Here is a 26266-nt window from a genome sequence, read left to right on the forward strand (position 1 = left end):
AATCCCACCTGGAGCCGCCCCGCCGTGCGGGAAGAGGAAGTGGGAGCTCGGGAGAAGCGGAAATTGCAGCACCAGCAGCAGCCGCCAGCCTGGGAAGCAGCGGCGGGGAGCCAGGACACCAGCGGCCGCGGGAGGAGGTGGTAGCGGGCGGCAGCGTAAGCGCGGCGGGGATGGGCCGCGGGGGTCCCCGGCTCGCTTGACCGCCGGTGGAGCGGGGAGGCCCCGGGCCGTACCCGCACCCCTCCTTGTGCCGGGGGTGCGGAGCGATGGGGAGGGTTCGTTGGGCCGGGCGAGGGCTGAGGCGGCCGGGGTGGGGTCGGTGTTGGGCGGGCGCGGCCGTCCTGAGGGGCCGTGAGGCGGTTGGAGGAGGAAAGGCCGAGCCGGGGGTACGTGGCTGCGCTTCTTTTGTTGTTTTAAACTCCATGAAGCTGCCCAGAGATAACCCACCCCCCCCCCCCCACCCCCCCTTGAAAGAAGATAAAGCCGTCTGCTGAGGGCTTAGGGGGCTTGGTGAGGGGGTAAGCCAAGCCATGGCCAGCGAAAGTCGGGTCTGAGGTTGTTGCGCCCTCGGAATGAAGAGCCGTCTCCCTCAGTGTCCAAGGGGAATGGCAACCAAAGGTGCAGCATGACTGCGAGGTGCCCCATGGAGCCTTTGCCTCGACCTAGAGCTGGTGCTGGTTTCTCTTGGCCTGCAGCGCTGTGTCTGGGCTTAAAAACGTTGGCATTTCCCTTTGTTCCTTCAGGAGTTTGTCGTAGGCCCTGGGGAAGAGCGGAGTTCCCGAGCTAAAGGTGCTGGGTAGGGTGGTGGTTAATCATAACAGCGGTGAGGGGCAGAGCTGGCCACATGAACTCAAAGCTTATATTTAGTCTGACTTTGAACCGTACTGTTTTCCTTTTCCTTCAGAAATACGACCATGTGAGTCAGTGACTCATAAAGAGATCATATTTCTCCCCATTTTGCATTGGAAGAGATGCTGGAATAGCAAGCTGCTGCGGAAACCAGGCTTATTCCTGTTAGCTCCCCACCAGCAATCGGAGAGGTCTTGACTGGGATTCCTTGTTACTAAGCTGCTTAGCTCCCTTTTGTAATTAAAATTGGTAATTAGAATGCAGGGTTGAGGTGTGGAAAGATGTTGGCGTTCATGTGCATAATTTAGGGAGAGACGTGGTGGATTCTGGATTTTGTAAGGGTATGCATGTGAAATCCTTTTTTCCTTATTGTTTGTGAGAGTGTGAGGGGGAAGCAAAGAAATCTAGATTTCTGGATCTAGAAGATGCAGCTTTTGTTCTTTTGAATGCTTGAACGCAACTGAACGTGTAAAGCAAACTTACACAATCAGGTAAATGCATGAACCAGGTTGTCTTTTGCACCAAATACAGAGTAACCGTGCACACCTGCACTTCAGCTCTTGTCACCTGAATTCCATCTCGAAATGAATTGGAGAGCGTGCAGCATGGTGGAGTACAGGAGAAAGGGTACATAGCATCCCTCTTAGGTTTGGTTACAGAGGTAGAACTTGCACCCCACATTGAGTTTCGTTGTTGAGCTGGTTTGGTTTTGCTTTCCAGCACTTAGTTTTGTGAGAGGGTTGATTTAGTGAAGGCCCTGTGGCAAACTGAAGGGTAGGAGAGCCTGAGATATGATGAGAAGGCTTTAGACAGGATATTCTAAGGAGGTAAAATGCCAGCGTTCTAAAGGTTTATATTAAAAACTTGCAGTCTCACAAGTTTTCAGAGTATTAAGCCATATAACAAAGGCTAATACTTTAATTTCCATAGGAATTTGGAGATGGGAGACCTGAAGAAGCATAAGGGGAAATGTACTACTACTTGTATCAGGGTATCATCTGCTCTACTCTTAAAACCTCCTTCCAGGCTACTCCCTCACTTGCTACTTTGGTGTGTGACTATCAGTTGTTCTCATCCTTGTTACCAGTCCTGAAGCGCCCCTTACAAGTGGCTCATCAGCTCATTCTGTCAGGCTGGTTTATTTTTCTCTGTGTGCTTTACCTATGGATTATTAGCTGTGCATTGAAAAGAGAGTTTTCATTCTACCTATTGAATTATCCATATATTATGAATGAAATAACCCACAATAATCTCTTTTTAATTAGAAAGAGAAGGGTAAGCAGACAGAATGATGGTATGTTAAAGAACTGTAGTGGAATAGTAATGAGAAGAGATAAATCCTTCTTCTAACTTGTGTGTCTGAAAAGCTAGATGAAGAGAAAGCTTTTTAGAGTTCATTTGTTTTGGCTTACCTAGAATAAAGGCCATAAAATACTCTTGGCAGGTCATCTGTTCTGCTCACTAGTCACAAAAGTGTTAACTGAAAGCGTCCAACTTGATACTTCACAGGGGATAAGGTTTCCAGAAAGTGAGATGTCCAACGTTATTAATTGGCCTGGTAAAAAGTGTTGAATTGCTTCTAGATGTTATTTCTTCCCTTGTTATGAGTTTTGCTTCTTGTTGCCAGTGCTCCAGCTCTTGCCCTCTGTTTCTCCTGAAAGTGGGACACGATGCTGAGGTTGTGTACGTGTTTCACGAGGGGTTATCTGAGAAACACAGTAACTTGGTTGTTCCAGGCAGGTGGACTAATGTCTAGGTTGCATGCAAATTCTTACAGTTCTTTGGATTTCTTTCATGATGCTGAAACTCATTATGCAATGAGGCTGGGTAGGTATAATGTAATATAACGTAGGCTATGCTGCCTAATGAACAATATCATGCTTATCATTGCTAATGGCTGGGGAAAGAAGCCAATTCCTACACCTTAAATATATGCATAGAGCCTAGAATTAGCAGCAGTCTTTGGAAGTGGATGTTGGAGAGCTGTTTGAAGAGGAATCTTTCAGTGCAGTGAATGAAGATAAATGTTGAGCAAGGAAAGACTTCCTTGTTCTCTTTGAAATCATGTCAGTGATTCCTCCTAAGCTTCTTGCAGTAGGAAAACTAAAAGGGGATTTCAAACCAGTTTGAGACCCAGTGGTCAAATTGACTTTCACTGCAAATGTAGCTTCTGTTTGTGTGTTTAAATAACATCCTCCATTGAGAAGTTTGGATTGCCTCTCCATCAGCTTTATACGTAAACAGAGTTGACATGTGACTGGAGCGTGACAGAGCTTGTTCTGATGGTGTTGCAGATGTGGAAGGCTACTGCAGGCCTCGCTGTTTGTATCAACCAGGTTGACGGAACTGATGACTGGGAGACGGATCCTGATTTTGTGGTATGGCTTTTGAATGTTACTGATTCATTCAGCAGAAGTGTGTACCGTGGTGTGTTAAAGAGGAATTCTTCAGGGTGGGGACTGTATCTCAGCAAAATAAACTGATAGGAACATATGCCTGAAGAAAAAGAATTAGCAGTTTGTGCTTGTGGGTGATTAACAAAACTATGTTCTCTTGGCTGGGTACTGCAGGGAAGTCTCTACGGAAGAGGTTTGCATCAAGAAGCAGTAGCCTCTTGGGGCTTGAATGTCTGCTCTGTGCATTTCAGCAGGGGACAAAGCTTATGGCAGAAGAGAAGTGAGGGTGGTAGAATCTTCTCTTCTGACTCTTCTGATGTCTCTGACTGCTGAAGGCTTTTGTTGTGAACTCTCAAGTGCAGATAACTTAGCGATGTCTTTGGGGTCTTAACTCTTCTTTATGTGTGTCTTTTGCAGAATGATGTGAGTGAGAAAGAACAGCGCTGGGGGGCTAAAACTGTGAAAGGATCCGGCCATCAAGAGCACATCAAGTAAAGCAGCTCTCTTTTTCAGTTTATTAAGTCACAATCCCAGCTGACTTTTAATCAACTCATGTTCTCAGTTACTTGTATCTTCATAATTAAACAAGACTCTCTGTAGAAGATTATTTGCCAGATTGCTGGTCTTTCAAATGTGTCAGTATCTTCAGATCTGAAATGAAGATCAGGAATTTGGTGTAGGGGCTCTTACATCTTTCTTTGTAACTGGAAATGTTATTTTTCCTGCCTCTTTGTGTCTGGAAGGCTTCTTTGTCCTGGTTTGGGGCCAGAGCCAATAGTGCCAGGAGAGAGGTTTCTGTTGGGTGATCTGAGCAGCTCCAGTTTGGTACTTTGAGGGTACATTTTGTCCTTTAATTCTTAGGCTTTGTTGAGAAAACTGCTATCGAACTCATAAAAATTCTGGCAGAGTGACAAACTGAGCCCTCTGGCAGAAAAGCAAACGAGTGCGTCAGGGAGGGCTGTGTGAGACAGAAATGATCCATCTTCTTAGTCTTGTGCTTCTTATGAGAAGTGTCTGAGACTTAGCTTTAAAGCAGTTTTAGGAAATCTGTGGTTGTGACATTCATTTTGGGTTTGCTTGTGTATTTCTGGGGCAGCAACCCTCATGGTATAAAGCTAAGAATAAATGTCATCAGTGTTGCGCAGGGGAAGTGACTGAACTAAGTGTGTTACTTCAGGGATCAATGTTATTCTGCCCTACTTGGAGTGCAGTGGGGATGTTTACTGGCTGAATTCCACCTGAGGAAGCTTTAAACTCCAGTGGGAAGTGTTTAAAGGTGCACTTTACTACCTTGGCTGCTTCTTCCTGCATGTTGCAAGGGAACATTTGGGGAAGAGAAGGGGCATGTCTCCTTCTATCCTTCTTTTATATTGCTGTTGTGTCCAGAACGCTTAGTTAGAATCAGAGTCCCATTACCATAGGGACTGTCTGATAAGAGATGATCCCTATTCTGAAAAGTTGCCATCTAAATAGAAAGAACTTGAAATAGGATATTAGAAGAAAACATGTTTCAGGCACACAGGAATTCTAAGTAGTTGGTTGTTCAAATAGCAGAATACCCTTCAGTCTTAAACCCAATGTTTTTCACTAGAAAAACTGTCCAAAAAGGCAACCTTGTCTAGTGTGAGGTGTCTGTGCCCATGACAAGTGGGTTGGGACTAGATGATATTAAGGTCCTTTTCAACCCAAACCATTCTATGACTCTAAGAATAAATTCTGTTGCTCAGAATATCATGAACTGTTTTGTGCACTGATAAAGCGAGAAGGGCTTGAAAAATACAAGTTGTCCAACTTTAATTAAGATGATATTTTTATCATCTTTTTATTTTGCATCTTTTTGAAGTTATCTTCTGAAACTTTCATAGTAAAACTTGCTGCTTAATTATCTGTCTTTAAAGTATTCATGAGCTGAGAGAGAATGTATTCCAAGAACACCAGAACCTCAAAGAGAAGGAGCTTGAAACAGGACCAAAAGCTTCCCATGGCTATGGAGGGAAATTTGGTGTCGAACAAGATCGCATGGATAAAGTAAGTATGAATGCTTCCCTGGGACGATGTTGTAAGTCTTGCCTCACTTTGTTTGTGGCCAGCACAACTACGTATGTGAGGTAAGCTTGGTGAACGTGCAAAATTGTTCCAACTTTGCTAGTTTCAGAGATGCAGGAGCTGAGATCATGGCATAAGCTATATGCAGTGGTGGCTCATTTTGATGGCAGAAGAAGCACTCTTGCAGTGCTTTATCAAGGACACTTGTAACCACTACTGCCCAATTCTGTCAGGCCATCGTGTTCTGTTTCCCAGATAAATCAAGGTGCTCTTACATAAATACCTGAACTAAAGCACTTGAAGCATCAGGAACAAGTATTTCAGGTGGCAAATCAGGCATATATGGTTGATGAGAAGTTCTGGGATGCACAAGGGGCCCACGTTTTTGTTTGATGCTTGCTCTGTCTTTAGAGCAAGTCTGTATGCTTATGTCCTGAGTGGATTCCCCTGGAGCCAAGATTCAAGTTTCTAACTGTGTATTTTTAAATTAACAAAGTACTTAATGCATGAATAAATGCAGTTTAGTTTCAGTTCTGTGCCAGAGAATGAGGAAAAGGGTGGGCAGCAGTGGTAAACTGTCAAAGGTGACAACTAATCATTGTATTTTTAAAAAGTCATTGATGGTAACATTTTACATAAGGACTTGATGGCAGTTGAAGTTACACTCTATTAACAGAAGAAATGATAATTCTTAAGGTAATTCTATTAGCCATGTGATAATTAGGCATACCAACTTCTGGCTAGTTTCTTTCATGTACTCTTAAAATAAGAGCCAAACTGTTTCCTGAACAAGAATGATTTGATTTTCTTACTTTACTTACTTTCTGGGTTTGTAGTAATTTGGCAGCTTTAAGGTTTTGCTGGATTCCCATATTCCGGAGTAAATTGCTGTCTAATTGTCAGTGAAGCAGGCTAGTCTGACCTTTGAATTTGGGAAAGGACTTGCTGAGCACATTCAATCATTAGTCCTGTGTAGCTCCTAGCATCAGCACGTTATCCTTCTCCTGAGTGATACTGGTGGCAGGAGATGTTCATAAATTATGATTTTAATAAAGCTTTCTTCCTTATAGCTGCAATTCTCAAACCTCCTCAGTGAGGTCTCCCCTTCATAGGTATCTGTTCCTCTGTGCAGGTGTGCTGGTGTTAAGGCTTGACTCACCTAAATCAATGAGTGTATCTGCAGCATTGTCGTGGTACAGGTTTTTGCTTTATTTAGGACAAAACCTTCGTGCTGACTTAAAATGAACGGTTACATCATTCTGTATGGCAGACCTCCATAACTGATTTAAAATGTAGCACGGTATTGTGCTGAGGAATTCTGAGGGCAGATTACTCTGAAATACAGATTTCTAAGAAAAATAGTTTCCATGTCTTTTCTAAAAAGGAGTTTGTGGTAATGGTTGGTATTTGATGAAATCCAAAGTTCTGGTACCACGTAAAGAAAACAGCATGCCTAAACCTCACCCACCTCAACTGATATAGCAAAAGAGAGGTCACATAAACCCCAGAATTTTCAGAGCTTTGTGTCTTTCATAAATGTAATGGGAATTGGGAGCCTTTTCTGTGACATTTAACAGTTATTCTGCTACAGAACACCTGCAAAATGAACAAAAGTATGACTGTTTCAGTCAGGAAAATAAAGGAGCTTTTATATTGCTTGTAAGCTAAGGTAGCGTCCTATTATTGTCATCCTTGTTCTCTTACTTGGTAATTACTTCACCCATTATATGTGGTAATGTTTTGCTTTCCTGAGTGCCTGGAATGTTCCCTGTAAATACTGTAAAAGGCAAGTTACTTATTAGACACCTTGTGTCCTCAAATGGTCCAGCTGTCTGGTAGAAGACAGTTTCTCGCTCCTCAAAGGTCAGAACTTGGGGCAGCTGCTTGGAGGGCTCCCTGCTGCAGATGCAGATGCTGACTGCCTTGAATGGGGCGGGTGGTGTTGTTGAGTCATGAGAGGTGATTGTCACAAGGTGCAGCCTCTCCATCTGATCATGGCTGTGTTTGGCAAGTTACAGAGTCTTCTCTTTCTGCCTCTGACAGTAATCATATGCATTTGAGACTCAAATGTTAAAGTGGCAAAATGCAAGTTGCTCTGGCCAGAACTCAGTTTTGGCACTGGACAAGAAAAAGCATTTTTGCTATGTTATGCACCCCTCAAGGTGCTTGGCTGTAGCATCAACCCCAGTATCTAGGAGGGTGTCCTAGCACTAGATTAAAGTAACACTAGTAAATGCTATCTGGATGTACTTGCAGGTGTGTAATTACACATCCCTGTGTCTTACCTGAAGCCAGTCGCAGTGTGATGTAACTGTGCCTCAACTTGCTGTGTTCAGCTTGAGTTCCAGGTACAGGCTCAAACTGAAGACTGTGGTGCAGGGATGCCTTTGGCATGGGGAGCTCTGCCTTTACGTGGAAGCACCACTTCATGCTGAGGTGCCATTTTGCAAGTGAGGAGAATGTATACAGAGAAGATGCCTAAATTTGATTTATGATCAGAGCCCTTCCTTAAAAGTATGTCAATGGAAAACCTAGCTGTAGTTATATTTGGTTACAGTCTACTATATGGGACTAAGCCTTACTTCAGATTCTTCATGAACACCATCAGGATTCTGTCTGTATCTTTCCTGTTTATCATTCCTGTGCTTTTGAAGTAAAAATGCAGAATTTAACACAGTCTTTATGAAATACAGTCACTGCTGTCAGACTGTTTCTTGACACTTCATTGCCTGGGCTGTATTGCTAGCATGGTGATGGTCTCAAAGACCTCTCAAGAGAGTAGCCATTTCCAGGGAAGTTAGTTCCAACAAGAACACTGGCAGTGATGTGTATTTATAACAAAGCTTATCCTCAGGTTACATGGTGCACTGTTTTCCATACAGAGCTGCGTAGAACTGCTGCCTGTTTCTGAACTTTCCCTTTGTTTTTAGTCAGCTGTTGGACACGAATATCAAGCCAAACTTTCTAAGCATTGCTCCCAAGTGGATTTGGTGAAAGGGTTTGGTGGCAAGTTTGGAGTGCAAACTGACAGAGTTGACCAGGTAAGCAATTCCATTTCATATACAGCTACTCACAGTAGTTAAGTTTCTCATTTTATATGTACAGCTGAAAAATTCCAATACCTTAAAATGCTGGTCTGCTCTTCCAGCTGTATTTGAAGTTTAGCAGTAAACTAACACTGACTTTTATGGAGATAAATAACTGTTTAAAGCAAGATAGAAGAAGGCCCTAATGGGAAATTGAGATGAATTGAAAGGAAAATCTACTAAACGATCATACAAATGAATATGGCCTGGAGTTAAGTAGGTATTTATGCTCCTGATCAAGGAGGTCAGAGCAGTATGGAAAGACAGAGGAGCTTCCTGTGCTGTGTCCAGTGAAGTGCATGCAGTTTTTCTACTAGTATCTAACTCTTTGTCATGCAATTTTATTTCTCTTCCAGTCAGCTGTTGGATTTGAATATCAGGGCAAAACCGAGAAGCATGCCTCCCAAAGAGGTAAAGTGGTGAGGTGGTCATCTCTGTAGACACATGTATTTTATAAATAGTAGAATAGATCCCTACTCTTCTACTGTTTGGGAAAAGACCTTGTTTAGTGAGGCAGTTGTTTAGTGGTGTTCTCAGTGAATCAAATGTTGAGGGGGTTGGGAGGAAAACAAGATGAAAAACTGAATTTCAAAGCTATTTCCTGAGTTGATGAAGTTTTGAGACAAGGAAATAGCACCATCATGATTGTCATCATGAGTCTTACTTGTCTTTTACAAGTGAGGATCAAGGAAGTGAGGGTCGTTTTAGGAAGACCAGGAGTTGTTCTTTAGTGTATTGCACCCTGTTGGAAATAAGGAGTAGATTTAAGAGGAACCATCATAAACTATAGGGGCTGTTGCCCATCTTATTTTCTGTGTTTAAACTTTATTTTGCGTGCTAAAGAGCAGTATTTCATTTTGAAAGAACTTTTTTCCCCTCAATTGCTGAGATGGTTCCATTAAAAACTTCATAATTTCATTTTTACTCTCAAGGCAGACTGCTCAAGTGGTTTTGGTGCAAAATAGGGAGTACAGGCTGACAGAGTGGACAAGAGTGCAGTGGGGTTTGATTACAGGGTAAAACATGAGCCACAGAAGGGTGAGTAGGCACACATAGTAGTGGGCTCATCCTCTGATGTAGTAGGCACTCATGATAGGGCAGTGTTGTAAAATACTAGGATTTTTACATCTGTTGAACTCATACCCCGCTGAAAGTTAACACGGAATAAAATTGATGTTGCTGAAAACTTTAACTTCTAAAAAAGAAACCTAAACCACAGGATTTGACTGCTTTTAAGTGATGAGCCAACTGCTCTTACTTTGGAAGCATTTATCAGATTTAGAGTTGTTATTATTGTGTTGCTACTCAGTTTTCCAGGCAGGTCTGATCAAAAATTGACCATTTCATGGAAAAATTCACACTTTCACCGTCTCTTTTCTTTCTATCTCAAAGAAGCATTTACACTCTAGAAATGCCAAAGAGTACAAGGGGGTGTTTGTTTAGGAGCATCCAGGCTGTTGCTGACATTGGTTTTGATGTTCACTTTGCTCTAAGTGTCTAAAGAATTTTATCAAGGAATCAAACAGCAGAATTGCTGATATTGCCCAGCAGTTGAACTCCACATGGTGCTGCTTTATTTTCCATCCTGAAGAGTTAAAGAATTCTGAAGTATTTATGACTTAAATATCTGGAATGAAGATTAAATGGGGATGTCAGTTCTTCGTTTAATACAGGATGTAATGTTAGCAGGTCTGATTATCACAGTTTCTCAAGGTAATGCTTTGTCATTGAACGCTTACAAACAAAATTCTTATCTCTAGATTATTCAAGGGCTTTGGTGGTAAATATGGTGTTGACAAGGACAAAGTGGACAAAAAGTGCTGTTGGCTTTGAATATCAAGGCAAAACATGAATCACAAAGTCTTTTATTATTTTATTTCAATATACTAGTTCAAATCAAGCAGCCTTTTAAACTTGGGATAAATATTTTGGTTAGGGTGTGTTTTTTTTTGTGGTAAATGTGTGTTTGCCCTTTGTCTATGCAGATTTTTGTTCCCCTTAAATGAAAAGGAAGGCATTGTAAACTGTCCCTGTGTGTTTCACAAGCACATTTCCAAAGGACTTAATGTCTATAGGGATGTTATTGAAATAAATGTGTAATTGCACAGATCTGTGGTATTCAGAGGAGGTATCAAGTCCTTCATTATTTCTGTATCTGTGCTCTACATGTGGCTTTAGGTAGGAGGTGCATCAGACTCTTCACATCTTTAAATACCATTGAGTCTGTGTGCTGTAACCTGCACTGGATTTGTGGTGCTTCCTTGCTCTGTGATCCCAGAGTTCCTGAATGGGTATCCTACCCCTCTGCTGAGACAGTCAGTGTAGCAGGGAGGGGAAAGAGGGAAAGATACTATCATTAATGGCAGGGCAACTTACCCCATAACATTTTACTGTGTTGTTTTTTATGAAATACTCTTTACAGTCATAAACTGCAATAATGTTTTCTGAAACTTCATGCATACAGATTATGTAAAGGGGTTTGGAGGCAAGTTTGGTGTGCAGACAGACAGACAAGACAAATGTGCACTTGGCTGGGATCACCAGGAGAAAGTGCAGCTGCACGAATCCCAGATAGGTATATCAGTTCACAATTCCTTGCCTTTCTTTCTGACTTCCCTCATTTTGACATTTCTCTTCCCTCTGTGAACCCTCCTCCTGTGGTATCTTTGGCCACAGTAGCTGACACGGGTCTCCTTTTTCTGTGTTTGAATGGTTGCTGTGTATCGGGTGTACTGGTGTCTGCAAAGCAGATTTAACGCATCTGAGTCCCCAGAAGCTCTGACTTCTCCAGATTTATCACTCCAGTAATAAATTCTTACTGGAGAAGCTTTATGAGTTTGCAGGTAGTCTGGATTGTTTTTAACTTTTTCAGTTGAGTTGTTCAAACCACACATTAACAATTTCTTTGTACTTTCCACAAATAATCTTCCTTTTCTGGTTCCTGTTATATGTACCCCTGGTTTTATGCAAGAGTAATCTAATATCTAATGCTGTCCTTTCTCATTGCCAGTTTAGGTACCTATTCCTATGGAATGCAGGTACCCAGAGCAGAAGTTGCTCCCCAGCCCTCTGCCTATCACCACCCTTAACTTAAAGAAACAAACTTAATTGGTTTGTTTTTCAGTTAAAGAAGTTAAAAGTGATCCTCAGATTTATCCGGGAGGATTACTTGAACACCTCCTCCCTTTTTGTGCCTTCATTTTATACCATATATTATAATGGCTCTTCTAAGGCAGCATTTGGGAATGGTCGTAACTCTTAGCTCAAGCTGTGCAGAAGCAGGACTGTTCCTCTTCTGTTAACCAGTGCTGTGTAGGAATATCTGGAGGATAGCCTCTCTACCCTATCTTAACATCTCTTTGGAAGTCAGATCTCTAGTGTACAAATACTAAGCACACTGATGATAACCACACATTTTAGTCTCTTGTATCCTTTTGTATGTTGTTTGTTCTGGTGAACATATTATGTGTGTTTGTGTTCGTAATGTTGATTAAATACAAGTGCATTATGCAGTATCTCTGAACAATGCGAAGAAGTGCTTTATTCTGTGACTTCAGAATGGTGTTCTTGCTAGGGTCTGATAAATCATGTTGACCTCTTCCTAATCTCAAATGGAAACTTCTTTTGAATTTCGTCTTACAAAAGTATATTGAGATGATTTTTTTTGCCATTCAAAATGATTGGTAATTGAAAATACTGCAAAAACTTTGAGTGTCATGTGGCTTTTTCAGACTATAAGAGTGGCTTCGGAGGGAAATTTGGTGTACAGACAGAAAGGCAGGACTCATCTGCTGTGGGGTTTGATTACAAGGAGAAACTAGCCAAGCATGAATCTCAACAAGGCACCGTTTTCACTTGTTACTCTCTTAACAGTGCAGCCACTTCTTACACAGTCTTAAATAGTTCTCTGAGTAGATTGGTGCTAGTAATGTGCAGACACTTTCTTGCGCTTCTATTCCCACGTGATCTGGCAATGTTCTTCCATTTCACTCTTACAGTGTTACATAAAGCAAGCCTCTTTTCAGGAAAGAGATAGCCAGTGTTTAGTTAAAAGCTCTATAATATGCATTATTTAATAGCTATATATACAATGCAATAATAACATTACTCGTATCATGATGTTAATGGCATCACACTGACCAGTTTTAGAGTAAATGTGAAGTTTTGCCTTTAAAAATTGGTGGGGAAAATACTCAGCTAAGGGCCATGGATGTAACCAATAACAAGCAATGAGTTATGGCAAGATCATTTAAAAACGATTGTAGTCATTAAAACAAGAATCAGGGAATGTTTGTGCTTCTTGGGTGAGCAAATGCTCTTTATTCATGCTCTCTTTATTCATTGTGAAATAGTTGGGGTACAAACCATGAATTCCTGGTTTTCCGTTATCTTAAAGTGAGAAGTCTGGATCAGGAAAATGTAAGTTTAGTCCATTTATTCTGGCTGAAAATACATACCAAGCTGAAGAAAATGAGGTTGTTCATTCTCATAGTATTTTTCTGTGCTGTAGCGACACAAATACACCATCAGATGTGCCTTAGCAGAGCACAAGGACATAGGCTAAAACAGCTGGACCCAAGTGGTTTTGGGGCTAAGAGGGAGAAGGAGTAATTATATTCAGGGATGTATAGGAAAGCCTGTGCATCTACAGAGTCCAAGGGCACATTCCTACAGCTCACTGCCACCAGGAAGGTGTTTCCAGCCGCACACTCTTTCTGCTTCTGTTGTGCTGTTTCTGATGCTCATCAGATGTTTCTCTCAGTACTAACTCGCTACAAAGAGCAGAAAGCTGTTTTTGGGGCACTTGTTTTTGGAGTCTTAACAAGTGCTGGAGTCAGCATCAAGTGAGCAGAAGAGTGTGCAGCTCAAGGGTGGTACAGAATAGCATGGCCACCCCATTTCTGTGGTTGTGAGTTGCTGCAGGCTTGTGCTGTTTTGTGGAATTGCCCCTTTCCATGTTAGAACAGGAGTTATTACCAATGACTTGAATATCCATCAGTTGGGTATCAGAACCAAATCCACTAGAATGAGAAATTTATTATATTTGCCTGTCATTCATAGAATTTACCATGTTAAAGAGAAAAAAACACCACCTCTGTGGTCACTGAAGACTGGATAGCGCTCCTTTGAGCAATGCAAAATCGCTTAGGTTATATGGTTACTGCAGAGGGCTAAGAATTGGTGCTGTGAAAGGCTGTGTTACAGAAGTGATGCATTAGAAGGGCTCATCCCTTATTCCTTGCTTGATACCTTATCAATCCTCAGCTTAATGTTTACTCAGAGAATGCATGTGGCCCACAGTCTGTCATCTGCTGGTGTACCTGAAGGCTCTTGTGTATCCTTTCTGCATCTAAAACCAGGTTGCATTTTCTTTGGCGGCTGTCACTGTACCTCTGCATGCAGCTGAAATGGCTATTTATTTGCATTTGAAATGGCTATTCGCATTTGGCAGAAAGATGGGAGGGGTAACAAAGTCCCTGCTCTAACCCTTTTATCCTGATTTTAGATTATGCAAAAGGATTTGGTGGGAAGTATGGAGTACAGAAAGATCGGATGGATAAGGTATGACAAATAGTCTGTAGGGATATAGTATAGTCTGGTTAGATCTGTAGGGTTCAGCTCCCAGTTTCTGGATACTTCTCCAGTCTAATAGTAGACTTCTGTGCTTTTCTAAATCTTTAAGAAGCCAGTTTATACACACAGCACCGATGCCAGTTTATACACGTCTGTGTGTACATTGGGGTAGTGTATATAAATAAGTAGTGAAAATTGAAGCATGGAAATGAAAGAATAGTAAACTTTGTATGAAATAATGAGAAAATCCATTAATTCCACAATTTCAGTCATGTCTTCTAACATGTAGCTGATGCCTTATATCTTGAGGATATCCTTCTAGTGAACTGCTTAAAATAGATGTCTTTTACATATTGACTTTGCCTGCTTTGATTCTCTTTAGGATAATTTGGTTTAGTATTCTGTAACAGTAAAAGGGCAGCTGATACTCCCCTTCTACCTGTCCATGAAAAAGTCCTCACTGACATTTATCTACTGAATAAATTTACTCTCTGCTTTATGTAGGACATTTAAAAGTGAGAAAGTAGTGGAGTTTGACAGTCTGTAGGATCTTTTTATTTGTGCCTTCAGGACTCAAGACCATTCATTTAAAAAACCCTCCTGTTTTGATACTGTTCTCAAATACAATATTGTTTTGATACTGTTCTCAAATACAATATTGTTTTAACAATATCTGCTTCTTTAAGGAGACTGGATGCTTTTACCTTGATGAAAATCCTGCACAATGTAGATTTGAACAGCAACAGCTACACAATAAATATTTAGGACATTGACTCATTTTTAGTTTTGATGAGTCACCTGTTCATAAGCTACATTTGTTTTCTAATTAATAGGATTTGAATATGTTTAAACCTGCCCCTGGAGATTAATTCTTCTGTAGTTCAATTTACAGAGAGGATTATTCCATTTGTCAAGTTTTGATTCTTCCCGATTTTATTTCGGTGTTCTGAAGACCAGGGGCAATATCACAATAAAATGTCACAGATTGAAGCTGTCTGAATGTCTCTATGAATTTGTGTGTTGTAACATACTCTTTCTCTCCCTACTGATAGAATGCAGCAACTTTTGAAGATATTGAGAAACCAGCATCAACTTACCAGAAGACCAAGCCAATAGAAGCTGGTAAGGCAGTGGCCCGAAATCCTTTCTTTGGAGGTAATAATGTTCAAAAGCCTGGAATATCACTGGGATAGAAGAGGGCTAAAAGGACTTTCCCGAATGGGCCGTGAGCTCAGAGAGTAGAAAAGCAGAAACAACTTCAATCCTAGCAGAAATTTGTACCAGCTCATTCCAGGCTACCTTTACTCAGAACCTTAACATTTGACTTTCATTTAATCTTACAGTTGCTAATAAAACAAGCAGCATCCGAGCTAACTTTGAAAACCTAGCCAAGGAAAAAGAGCAGGAAGACCGAAGGAAGGCAGAAGCTGAGAGAGCCCAAAGAATGGCCAGAGAAAAACAAGAACAGGAAGAGGCTCGAAGGAAACTGGAGGTCAGTAGGATTCAAATCCCATTTGAGCAGCATGTTTTGTGTGTTTCAGTGCAATGCTGGGAGAAAAAAGAACCTTTTAAGGAGAGATACTTTCCTTTTTCCATCCAGACCTTGAAGTTCTTTGTTCTTCCTGTGTTTGTACCTGTGCTTTACCTGTTTGCAACTCCAGCCATCTATCAGCATGTACCATATGTGTATCAGACATCAGATAGGGTGATAGAGGAACACTTAATAGTATATATATTTTTATCAGGCCTGTCCCAAAATATGCAAGCTCATCTTGACCACTAGCATTTGCGGCCTGACGTTTTCCTTCTGTGCCTTTTGGTAGTACCAGATTCCCATGGGCACAGAGGAGCTCATAAGGGGAAGAGACATGTGGTCCTACAAGAGTGCTTGTTCAAGTAGTTTAATACCATGGTTCTGGTTGGTAATGCTAGTTTTTTGGAGCCAGTATTGTGGAAGATGGAGGTGGTATCACCCGTTGGTATAACACATGCCTATGAGATTGGGGGAAATAACCTTCCAATTGTTAACTGAATCTTAGTTAGGGAATTAAGAATCTTAGTTCAGCATTGGCATGGTTAAAAGCTTTGTGATTTTTGTGGTATTCAGAAGCAAAATAATTGCAGGAAATGCTTAGTCAGAACCTACATCTTAGCTGCCTTATAGGATTTTCATATTTGGTGAAACTCCGCTGCTGAGATGGGAGGACTCGTGTGTTAATAGTAACTCACCCATTGTGTCTTGTTCATTTCTTTTGTTACACAATGCCTGAGGTGCCTTATCAGTAATCCTGAAGGCCTCTGTCTGCAGCTCTGTGACCTTTCACACAAGCTGCTGCAGCAGTGTTTGTCCACAGCTGCTGTGGCAGTTTTCCTTGCAGTCCCATGCTGTTACTCTGATGTCATTGCCTCATACTAGTAAACACTGATATGGCACGGAATGGGAAGCAACTGATGCTGGCATTAAGAGTAGTCCCTCTTTTCCCCTTCTTCTCTTCTTGTTTTACATATATTTGTTTGCACTAGAGAAGAGTAAGCATAGGACACAAAAGGAGCCAGTCCTTTAAATTCTGAATAAATGCTACTTAGCCATACGTGTGCATTGAGACTATAAAATACTGATACCTAAGTAGGATGCTACAACTACTGCTGCTAGTGTTCCAAGCAGGAATAACCAGTAGGGAGATTGAGCAGGTCCTTATTAAAAGCACACAGTACTCAAGGAGATGCACAGGAAAAGTGGTGAGCCCCATCAGCATCTTCATTGCCACTTGCTATGCTGAAGAGACCCTTCCAGAGGAGAGTGCTTGTCTGGGACTCTTGTCATTGCTCTTCCTGGCTGGCTATGGGGGAGTTTTCGTGTTTCCTTCTTTCTTGTCTCTCTCTTTCTCCTCCTTTGTTTTTATTTTCCACCTAAACTATCTTTCATTGTTAGACCCAGTGTAGCCCACCTACTGCAGGCCCCACTGATACATCTTCTTGCATATGAATTTGTCTCAACATCATAAGACATCTGGAATCCAGGAAAGATGGTCAGGTGGTTTCTGACCCATTTGGTCCTTTGCCTGACGACAAATGGGACAGACCCAATGACTGGTTTCTCAGATGTGGCAGATACTTCCTCTTAGTGGGATGCTGCTACAGAATGTCAAGGTTCTGGTGTTCATCCCATTCCATCAGTATGGTCTAATTCATCACAAGTTTAGACGTTATGTAACTAGTTTGTTTTACAAGTAGGAAGAACTAAATGCATGGAAGGATTGTGGTAACCTAGCTCTGATCTGAAACTTATCTGGGACATTCTAGCTTTATAGGATAAATCAAGTCAAGTCTCTTCATCTAAAGTGACAGCTGCTTTGGTTTTTTTCCTTTCAGCTTATCACCTCTTTTGCCTTATGCTCACACAGTACATCTTGAAGCCATATGCTCACTGCATGCATATATCACAAGATGAATGGGAGTTCATCTTTGTATATCAGTAGTTTCTTCTAATGCTGCCTTTCATCCCTGTGGACTTGGTGAAATTTTAATACCTTACCCTAACCACTGGGTTTCGTTACTGTCCTGTTACACCTTTAACACAGCATCTTAAAGCTAAGAGATGAGGAGGGAGCTGAAGCTGAGAATTCAGTCTTTTCTGTTGGATAAGGTCATCCAGCCTGCTCGGGGGTGCTACTCTGAGCCACAGTCAACTTGGGACTACCCTGTGTCATTCTTAGCATTGGCACCATCCTCCAGCACACGGAGAAAAGCTGATCCTTTGCCTTGAGGAGAATTTCTTGGTTCCCCTCTCCTCAGAGCAGTAAAGCTGGAATGCATCCAGTGTGTGCAGTTGCTCTGGGAGCTTTTCAGATGAGAACAGCCGAATGCCTCAGCATTTGCTCACTCGGAGCCACAGCAAAATGCTATCGGCATGTGTCACCACCTTCTTCTGGTGTAGCTGTTCAGCTGGTAGCCCCGTAACTCCTCTAGCTGTTGCCAGGCTGTCTCTGCTCCTGAACTACTGTCCACTCTTCCCAGCATGTTTCAGTGTGTTTAGGCTTAATACATTGCCAGTATCTAGGTCTGGCACCTAGCTGCTTCCCTAACAAAGTGATGTTTTGCTCCTCATCCTGTCCAGTCCTTGTCCTTGCCACCGAGACTGCAACACTAATGAAAGAGCTGTAGTTCCTCAGTTCCAGAGGCTGTCCTATGGGGTGATGAAAAATGGGAACAAATAACTCTTTTTGGACACAACCTGGAGACAACCTTGAGGTGCAAATTGCTCTTGAAAGTGCAGATCCACTCCTTCAGGAGATCTCCCTCTTCTTGGCACTCATTTTCTTCTGTCAGCACATGGGGTGTGGATAGCATTAAGACTTGTGACTTACAGCAAACAGCACTGTTATCTTTGCAGGATTTAATTTAGCAGATACTTTTACAGGTCTCCAAATAAGGAAGAACCGTGATAGGGGCTGATGGATATCACAAGTATTGCATTGTTAATAAGGCTATTCTGCACCCAGGAGATCCCTTTCTTGCTCTTGCTTCCAGTTACTTCTGAGACTTGCTAGGAAATATCAGGCCCAAGGGAAGATGGGCTTTCTCAGCATTCACTCTGCTCTTTCATTTATTTTCTATGAGGTTTGTATTTGCACCTGGCAGTAACTCCGTTCCAGCATCACTACTACTGCTTTGTTGTTAGACAAGTGTCTGGTGTCTCTAGGACTTCTCAGCCTTTCTGAAGCTTCTTAGGTCACCTGAAGGATGCTGATGGTAGTTGATAAGGCAACATTCCTCAGCCAAGGACTGTTACTTCCTTGCTTTGGTTTGGTTGTTTCTGGGGGATTCTGCAAAAGACCAGTCCCTGTAACCAGATCATCCTTGAACACCTGGGTCTTACAGTGAGTGTTCTGAAGTAGAAAACTGGACTCATGGTCGAGTCTCAGGTGGTACGAGTTCTCTTGTTGCAGGATACTCTATCTTAACTCAGTGCTTCACCTCTTGGCTACTGCTTCATGGAAGTGTCTCTTTCCTAGGGCACGTGGCAGCTCTGATACCTCAGACCGATCTGTTCAGTACTTCGTGTCTGTTTTTTGCTCTGCACCTTTGCTACAAGCAGGCTGATGTTCCTCAAGATGCAAAGAGGAGCTTTGTGTGATGGCTGTGTCTCCAGGGCATGCTTTTGATGTTCCCTCTGTCTTGACAAGTAGGGCTGGCAGTATATTCTGCACTACTGTGTGATTTCATTGCACCACAGTTGTGTTTCCACAAGGAGTAGCAGCTATGTGCCAGTGCATCATCCTGTTGGCTCTCATTGTCCCAGTGTGGCCTGTCCATTTTGGTACTGTAAGTAACCAGGCTTTCTGCTTAGCATTCCCTTCTGCTGCATGGGTTTGTAGCCTGGGTCGAGTGGAGGAAGAGGTTCAGCTTCTCCATTAGCTCTCTTGCCATTCATTTTGGGTGGATTTAGGCTTTTTTTACCCACGTCATTTTTTCATTGAGCTTTCCTCCTGCTGAGGAAACAGTTTTCCAGAAGGGTTTAAATGTAGTAACACAGGTTCTCATCAGTCATTGAACTGTTACATCTTCCCCCCCCAGTTCTGTCTCAGAAATGACTTACTTTCTTTACTGTTATTTTTGCTGTAAGTGTGGGTTAAATTCACACCATTATGCTTGATTTTTTTCTTGTGCTTCATCAAACTCTGTTGCCTGGACACATTGATATTTCCCCCAAAACTGGTATTTAAATTCCACCATAACCAGATGATTAATGTTCTTCCAGCCTGAGCATCTCCATGCTTAATTGTGTGATACTGCAGGGAGGGAGGGAGAATGAGTTTAAGGGGAAACTAGAATGGCACTGGCTGCACTGGCCTCACTCACAAGCTGAGCAGGAAAAGGGGTGGGATGTAAGCCACACTGTCCACAGTTACTGTAAAGGGTGGGGATGGACTTTGACTCAGGTGAACTTCCTTGTAGAAACAGAAAGCTTTCTTACTTCAAGAAAGTGTGTGGGCATACATGCTCCCACAATGGGAAAGTACATATGGGCTGCATTCCTTCAAGAGCCCTGTTTACTGGTGATCCTTTTTCTCTTGCTTTTCACATATGTCACACAGTCAAATGGTGTTCAGGGAGCTCTTTAGCTGCTGGTTTGAATTGACAGGTGCCTCATGATTTAGCCAGCCTCTGCTACTTTAGGGAACAAAGCAGGATGCTCATTCCCATGGAGCATTTCAGTGAGGAAGAAACCCAGCCTGAAGGGGGACCGTGCAGTTTAAATGTTTCAGGGCCATTACTCTGTGCCTGTCCTAAGCTGTAGTCTGGATTTCAGAGACCCATCTCCTAGGACAGCTTACTGGAGCTGTTGCCATGTTTGACACTGTTAATGGATTATTGCTATTTAGTTTGTCCCCAAACTCAGGTTTGACTTCTAAGAAACACTTTGCTGGTGCTTTTTGTGCTGTAGCAAAGGAGTTGAAAGTGGGGGGAGCACTGTTTGCATCCGGACTGTTTCCAGGAAGGACAGCACTGGGCTTTGAATTGTCTTCAAAGCTGGCTTTGTTCTCAAGACCCACTTTGCTTGCTTTCTTTGTTATGTTTTTCCTGAGCTGTGCCAAACAGAGGGAAGGAAGAAATGTTTTGTAGCAGAGCCCTATCCCTTCATCCCTGGACTACAGTTTATCCTGAGAGTCCTTTGGGGAGTTACAGCTTGACAGACTGAAACAACTGAAGTGCACACTCTCTCACAACATGTATTCCCTCTTCTTTTACTACAATAAAGAAGAAACTTAGGCCCTAGATCCACAGTTTTCTTATCCCTTATGGTAAAGAAAGAAAGGCAGAAGAAAATAGCTGATTTTTTTAAAGTCTTCTAAGTCATGCAAGCAGTGTTGCACTTCTTGTGCTATGGGATCCTGGATTCCTAATGCATGGCTTTCTAATGCTGATTGTGGATGTGCCCTTTGATTCACAGGTGGGATGGCACAGCATGAACAGCCTGAGTGCCAGAGAACACTTGATTCAGATCCATGTTATAGAATACAGTAGCAATACTGGTTTTATTTCTACTGCATAGAGCTCTTCTGAATGTTTGAATCCCTCATTGTCAGTATTTAGGACCTAGGTTTGTCTGAGCTGTTCAGTCTTTTGCCTTGGAGGTGTTTTGCAGACTTGCAAGAGCTCGCAGGATCGTTTCTCATCAAAGATAATAGATCAGTTGTACAATTAGAACACGTGGGCTTCAAGTTCTCTAAACTTAGGCTAAAATGGGACATGAGGCCTAACAGAATGAATCTGTTGGACACAGAAACCATTCAGCTCCTATGGAAATGTGCCTCAGAGCATTTTTAAATGCGCATGTGTACATACTGCACAGGGTTTGTTTCTGCACTTCTTTGCTGTGTTTCTGAGGCTTTACTGTCCAGCAACACTAAACCTTCAGGCAGGTCCAATAGTCCAGCCCTCTTTGCTGCCTGTTTGCATCAGTTCATTGCAGCATAGGCTGGCTGTCATCTTCCTTACTGGAGGCTTGTTTCTTCTTCAGAGTCATGACATCAATGATTAAACTGCCATGAAGTTTTTCTTTCTCTTCAATTTAGGAACAAGCTAAAGCCAAAAAACAAACTCCACCACCATCTCCTGCCACGCAGCCAGCTGAGCAGAAGGCACCCTCAAGCCCAGTCTATGAGGTTAGAGTCACTTCCAGTACCTGCTTTTTGATCCTAAGGGTAGGAACCTGTTTAGGGACCCTTGACAAACCTCACCTGTATTTCTGCAGGACGCAGTTTCCTATGAAGCAGAGCCTGCCTACAACAGCACCGCGTATTCAGCTGCACGTGAGCCAGAGCCCAGCTACAAAGCTGCAGAGTCAGACTACCAGGAAGCTGTGAGTCAGCGAGAGGCAGAATACGAACCAGAGACTGTCTATGAAGTGGCAGGGGCAGGAGAGCATTACCAAGCAGGTAGAGTGTCTATTTCTGATACTAAACCTCTTAAGCTACAGATTACTCCCATGTGCAATGACGTAATGAATCATTGTGCTGACAGGACACTGTCCTAGTTCTCTAAAGTCTCAGTCTGATGAGACTCCTTAGATTCTCCACCAGCAAACTGTAATTAGGAAAGGAAGGTGCAGCTGGAGCAAGGTTGAAATTACTTAACCAGGGAGGTGATGGTGCAGTAATTCTGGTGCTCCCTAGGGTATCAGTGCAAAAAGAACTTCAGAAGTGGTTACCATTGCCCCCTGTGCAACGCAGCTCAGCTTGTGTACAAAGCACAGAGAGAAAATGTGTGCTGGCCTACCAAGCACAACACTGTCAGCACTTCCTGGACTCTGAAATGGACGTGATGTGTGCCGTGCCTTTAATGGAGTGGAGTGAGGATGTCCCAGACTAATTGAAACTGCAAGAATAAAGGTTCTTTCAAATTCCTGTTTTTCTCACCTCTTCTGGCTACCAGATGAGGTGTGAAGAATGAATCTGCCTGCTCTGGTACCAAAACCTGTGAATTTTAAACAGGCCCCTTTCTCCCCTGCTCCATGCAGACTTATCTGGTATTAAATAGTCTCTTACTCAGTGATCTTGAGCTCAGTGGCTGTTCTGTCACACTTACAAAAGTGTTATAAGGCTGATCATGTCTACTTTACACCCTATTGAATACCTGCTTGTGAACGCTTCCTTCAGGCTTTAATTGTGGGTGATTTAGGAAAAAATCCATTTCAGAAGGAGCATCAGCACGTTTCAGACCTGCATTGTTTGTTCCCTCCTTCCTATGGGTGTTGGCAGTAGAATTAAAGGAGGAGCACCACACGAAAGAGCTCCACGTGATAGGTAGTGTGCTTCATGCTGTTATTTTTTTTCCTGTCTCTCTCTTTCTAGAAGAAAATGCTTATGATGAATACGAAAACGAACTTGGGATTACAGCCATAGCCCTTTACGATTATCAAGCTGGTAAGCAAAGCTCTTGGTTTTAACCTTCTCTTTGAAAAGTTTGTTCTGCACAGATAGGTAAGTCTGGATTTTTCCTTTGCCAAGCATAGAAGAGTTGGGGCTGGAGAGGACTTGAAGATCATCCAGTTCCAACCCCCAGCTTGTCACCTCTTGTAGTAATGTATGAGATAAAGCTGTGAAGATTTAGGGATCGAGCAATAGCACTGAGCTGCTTCTGAAAGCTACTAACCACTGTGTCTGAAAGAGTGGGAGTTCTCAAAAGCTCTTTTAACCAACTGTTAGCGCTCCTTAAACCCTGGGCAGACAGGGGTGCTGCAAAGCGTGACTGACTGATTCTGAGGAGAGATCAAGACCATGAAGTGGTTTTCAGTGTGTTAGGTGGGAATTGTTGCTCTGAGTTAGAAATGCGCTTAAAATGCAGTAGGTAAGAACCATCCTGCCAGAGGATGGGGGAGCGTCTCTGAGGATAGCCGTGGCCTGATGGGAGAGGGGAGGGTGAGGGGTGTCTGTGGTGTGATTAGTGGTGGTGGGTTGGTAGGTGAACTGCCCCGTGTGAATACTGAGCCTCTTCCACTCCCTCTGCAGCGGGTGATGACGAGATCTCCTTTGACCCAGACGACATCATCACCAACATAGAAATGATCGACGATGGCTGGTGGAGGGGGGTCTGCAAAGGCCGCTATGGGTTGTTCCCTGCCAACTATGTGGAGCTGAGACAATGAAGCCTCCTGTCTCCTGGTTATGCCTTAATTCCCCAGTCAATAAATCTGACTTTAATACACTACAAATCATGATGCTTTTCTGAGGACGGAGGGGTATATACATATTGCTTTTATATTTAATACTTTGCTTTTTAAGATGTTTATGCCACAGAAATCGCTAATATATTGTAACTACCATGTTCTTCACTAAGGCTCTAAAAATGATTTTCATGCATTTGGAGAACATCTCTCTGCCAAGTTAGCAATTGTCATAAAAAGCCTTTGGAGGACAACTAGCTGTCTGTTGTAATAGTGCATGTTTTACTCATAAGTGAGCAGATTTACTTAGTGTTTAAGTCTAGTTAGTCTTCCACTAAATGTTTTCAGCTAAGGAGATCATGGCTATGCAGGTTATTTGCATTTCCCACTATGGAGGAGTGGGGAGGACTGAGGAGGTGCATATTGTTTTCTTTTCTTTTCCAGATAGCGCTTGACAAAGCGAAGAGAATGCTTGGCATTTGCAGCTACTGGCACTTAATCAAAACCTGTCCAATATTTATGGAATATTAATGTTAGGAAGGAAACAGTCTGGTTACTTTTTCCTTCTCTTTTCAAGTGAAGTTCCTTGGCTTTTACATTGATTTTTATTATTAGTGTTTTCCTGCTCCTGCTTCTCCTGTTCATGTGATCCCAGAGGAGGGCTGCAAACACTCTAGCACTGATTATCCCAAATTCCTTTACTCTGTGTTTCGGTTTCACCCTCCTCTTTCCCAGGAAAAGCTCCTCTACAAGTGCTGAGACACTGAGCAAGGGAAACTGGCATCCAAATCTGTGTGACCACCTGCAGGAGTAGCCTCGTTGCTTTAAGCATTGGAAAATGGCAGGCTGGAATTGCTGCGTGCAGTACATCCTTTGCTCTTACAGGCAATGGCCTGCTGTGCAGTAATGACTTTTTATGCAACCATATTTGAGTCAAGGAATGTTAATACAAATAATTCGGTTTAAACCCCATAAAAATTAAACCTTACAAGAGCCAACTCCACTTTTCCTGTGGTCAACACAACCTTCCTGTAGTGTTCTACTGAGTAACAGCATTAAACCTGTTCCTTGCCAAAACTGAAACTTGTCCTTCTAAAGGTGACTTGACTGCAGATTTAGGGTCCCTACCAAAGATAGCAAGTTGCATCTAATAGCGCACGTGTTCAGTGTATGTACTGTCTGTTTCCACCTTCTGATCCAAATGGGAATGGCAGAACTGGTGCAGTAACTAAGAAAGAATACAAAGATTTGGGCCAAGGGAATATAGAAGTCCTGTATAAAATGGTCAGATGTATAATGTAACTAGGGAGAAGGCATCACGTTGAACCAATTCTTGGATGGTTGGGACAATCCTCAATGAATGTCATGTGTGTGTCATGATTCTATATTTCTCTTCCTTCTCATGGTCTCATTTCCATGTTGTATTTGCATTACTATAGGGTTGGGTTTTCTATGCAGTTTATTTTAGCCAATTTTGCCTAGAACACCTCATAGGGATATGATTTTTGTAAATTAAATATTCAATAAACTTTTGGAACCATTTGCATGGGATATTTTGGTATTTTTAAACTGCTTTGTCAGTCTGTTTGTTACAGATGGTTCCATCTTGTCTCAAGCTTACCTGGGACCAGCCTGCATCCACACTGCCTACGGAAAGCTGCCGCAGGATGCTTCATGCTGGCGTGAAGGGCACCTCCATTCTCTTAGGTGCTGCTGCCTTCCAAGTACTTCTCTTCCTCAGAAACTCGCTGCCTTCCTTTGCCTTTTGCTCCTACTCCCGTGTGGAAATATTTAGAGCAGAATTTTGTCTTGTATTGCCTTTAAGTTCTGCTACAGTAGAGGTGAGCTGTGGTTTCGGTGGAAGAGTCGCTCATGGCTTCTGGGAATACTGATGGCTGCAGGGCATGGAGTGCTCTTGGAAACAGCCATCAGCTACAGTCAAATAAGCTTTGACATCATTGTAAAGCTGTTCTGCTCTTAGTCATGACAGGGATCCTCAGGTCAAAGCTTTGCTCCTTTGAGCCTTGGCTGCAGGAAGATGACCAGAGCCCAGATTCTACAGTTTCTAATCCTGACCTTTACTGGGAAGCTGAGGCTTGACCGTGTGCTGCTGGAAATGCTAAGGAAGAAAATACTAACAAACATCCTTCTAATTATCCTTTAATGCTACTACATCTACAGGCAATGCAGAGCTTCAGAGCTCACCACCATCACTCCTAAAATACAGCAAGAGAGACCTTGCCTTAGTAGATAAGCACACCATGGGAGAAGGAGCTGTGCAGGTACAGGGAGGGGTGGAGTGTGGGGTTCTTAAAGCTCTGTGTTGCTGAAGACAGATTTGAAGGGGTCAGTGTGGGTGATGAGCACAGTGGTAGCGGGGGGGCAGCAGCCCCTGGGCCCTCCCTGGTGGCAGGATGGTGCCATCCAAGGGTCTTTTGATGTGTGCTGGGTGAAGGTGTGTGGGGTACGGCTGTGAGGTCTGGCCTAGCAGGCTGGAGGATGTTGCTACAGCTCCCCATCTGGGAAGAAACGAGCTTCCAGCAGGGAGAAAAAAGCTCAAAGGGGAAGAGGCAGCAGCTCCATGTGTGAACTTACTTGCTTCATGTAACGGAGGAAGTTTCATCTCTAAAGTACTAATTCCACTA

The 26266-nt window shown here is 42.7% G+C and overlaps 1 protein-coding gene across 3 annotated transcripts; it reads left to right on the top strand.

Annotated features, from left to right (window-relative positions):
• Positions 1-24355, top strand: CTTN (cortactin). Of its 3 annotated transcripts, XM_057408763.1 has the most exons (15): positions 1-155; positions 3144-3227; positions 3663-3736; positions 5144-5273; positions 8222-8332; positions 8734-8788; positions 10842-10952; positions 12109-12219; positions 13884-13939; positions 15004-15073; positions 15295-15443; positions 21532-21621; positions 21711-21894; positions 22810-22881; positions 23467-24355. In XM_057408763.1, the coding sequence occupies exons 2-15, from the start codon at positions 3144-3146 to the stop codon at positions 23601-23603; spliced, it is 1434 nt and encodes a 477-aa protein (XP_057264746.1). In that variant the 5' UTR covers positions 1-155; the 3' UTR covers positions 23604-24355. The 3 variants fall into 3 exon arrangements, with proteins under 3 accessions (XP_057264746.1, XP_057264747.1, XP_057264748.1); XM_057408764.1 differs by lacking the exon at positions 12109-12219; XM_057408765.1 differs by lacking the exons at positions 10842-10952; positions 12109-12219.
• Positions 24356-26266: the final 1911 nt, after the last annotated feature.

Source organism: Pezoporus wallicus, unplaced genomic scaffold (genome assembly GCF_028554395.1).
Source record: "Pezoporus wallicus isolate ANWC-B61680 ecotype Strahan unplaced genomic scaffold, APGP_CSIRO_Pwel_v1 contig_6382, whole genome shotgun sequence".
Classification (NCBI taxonomy): domain Eukaryota; kingdom Metazoa; phylum Chordata; class Aves; order Psittaciformes; family Psittacidae; genus Pezoporus; species Pezoporus wallicus.

Excerpts from the sequence above, each read along its gene's own strand:
- CTTN (XM_057408763.1), top strand. The coding sequence starts at position 3,144 with ATGTGGAAGGCTACTGCAGGCCTCGCTGTTTGTATCAACCAGGTTGAC. Across the intron at positions 3,737-5,143 it reads GGCCATCAAGAGCACATCAA|TATTCATGAGCTGAGAGAGA; the intron begins GTAAAGCAGCTC and ends CTGTCTTTAAAG. Across the intron at positions 5,274-8,221 it reads AACAAGATCGCATGGATAAA|TCAGCTGTTGGACACGAATA; the intron begins GTAAGTATGAAT and ends CTTTGTTTTTAG.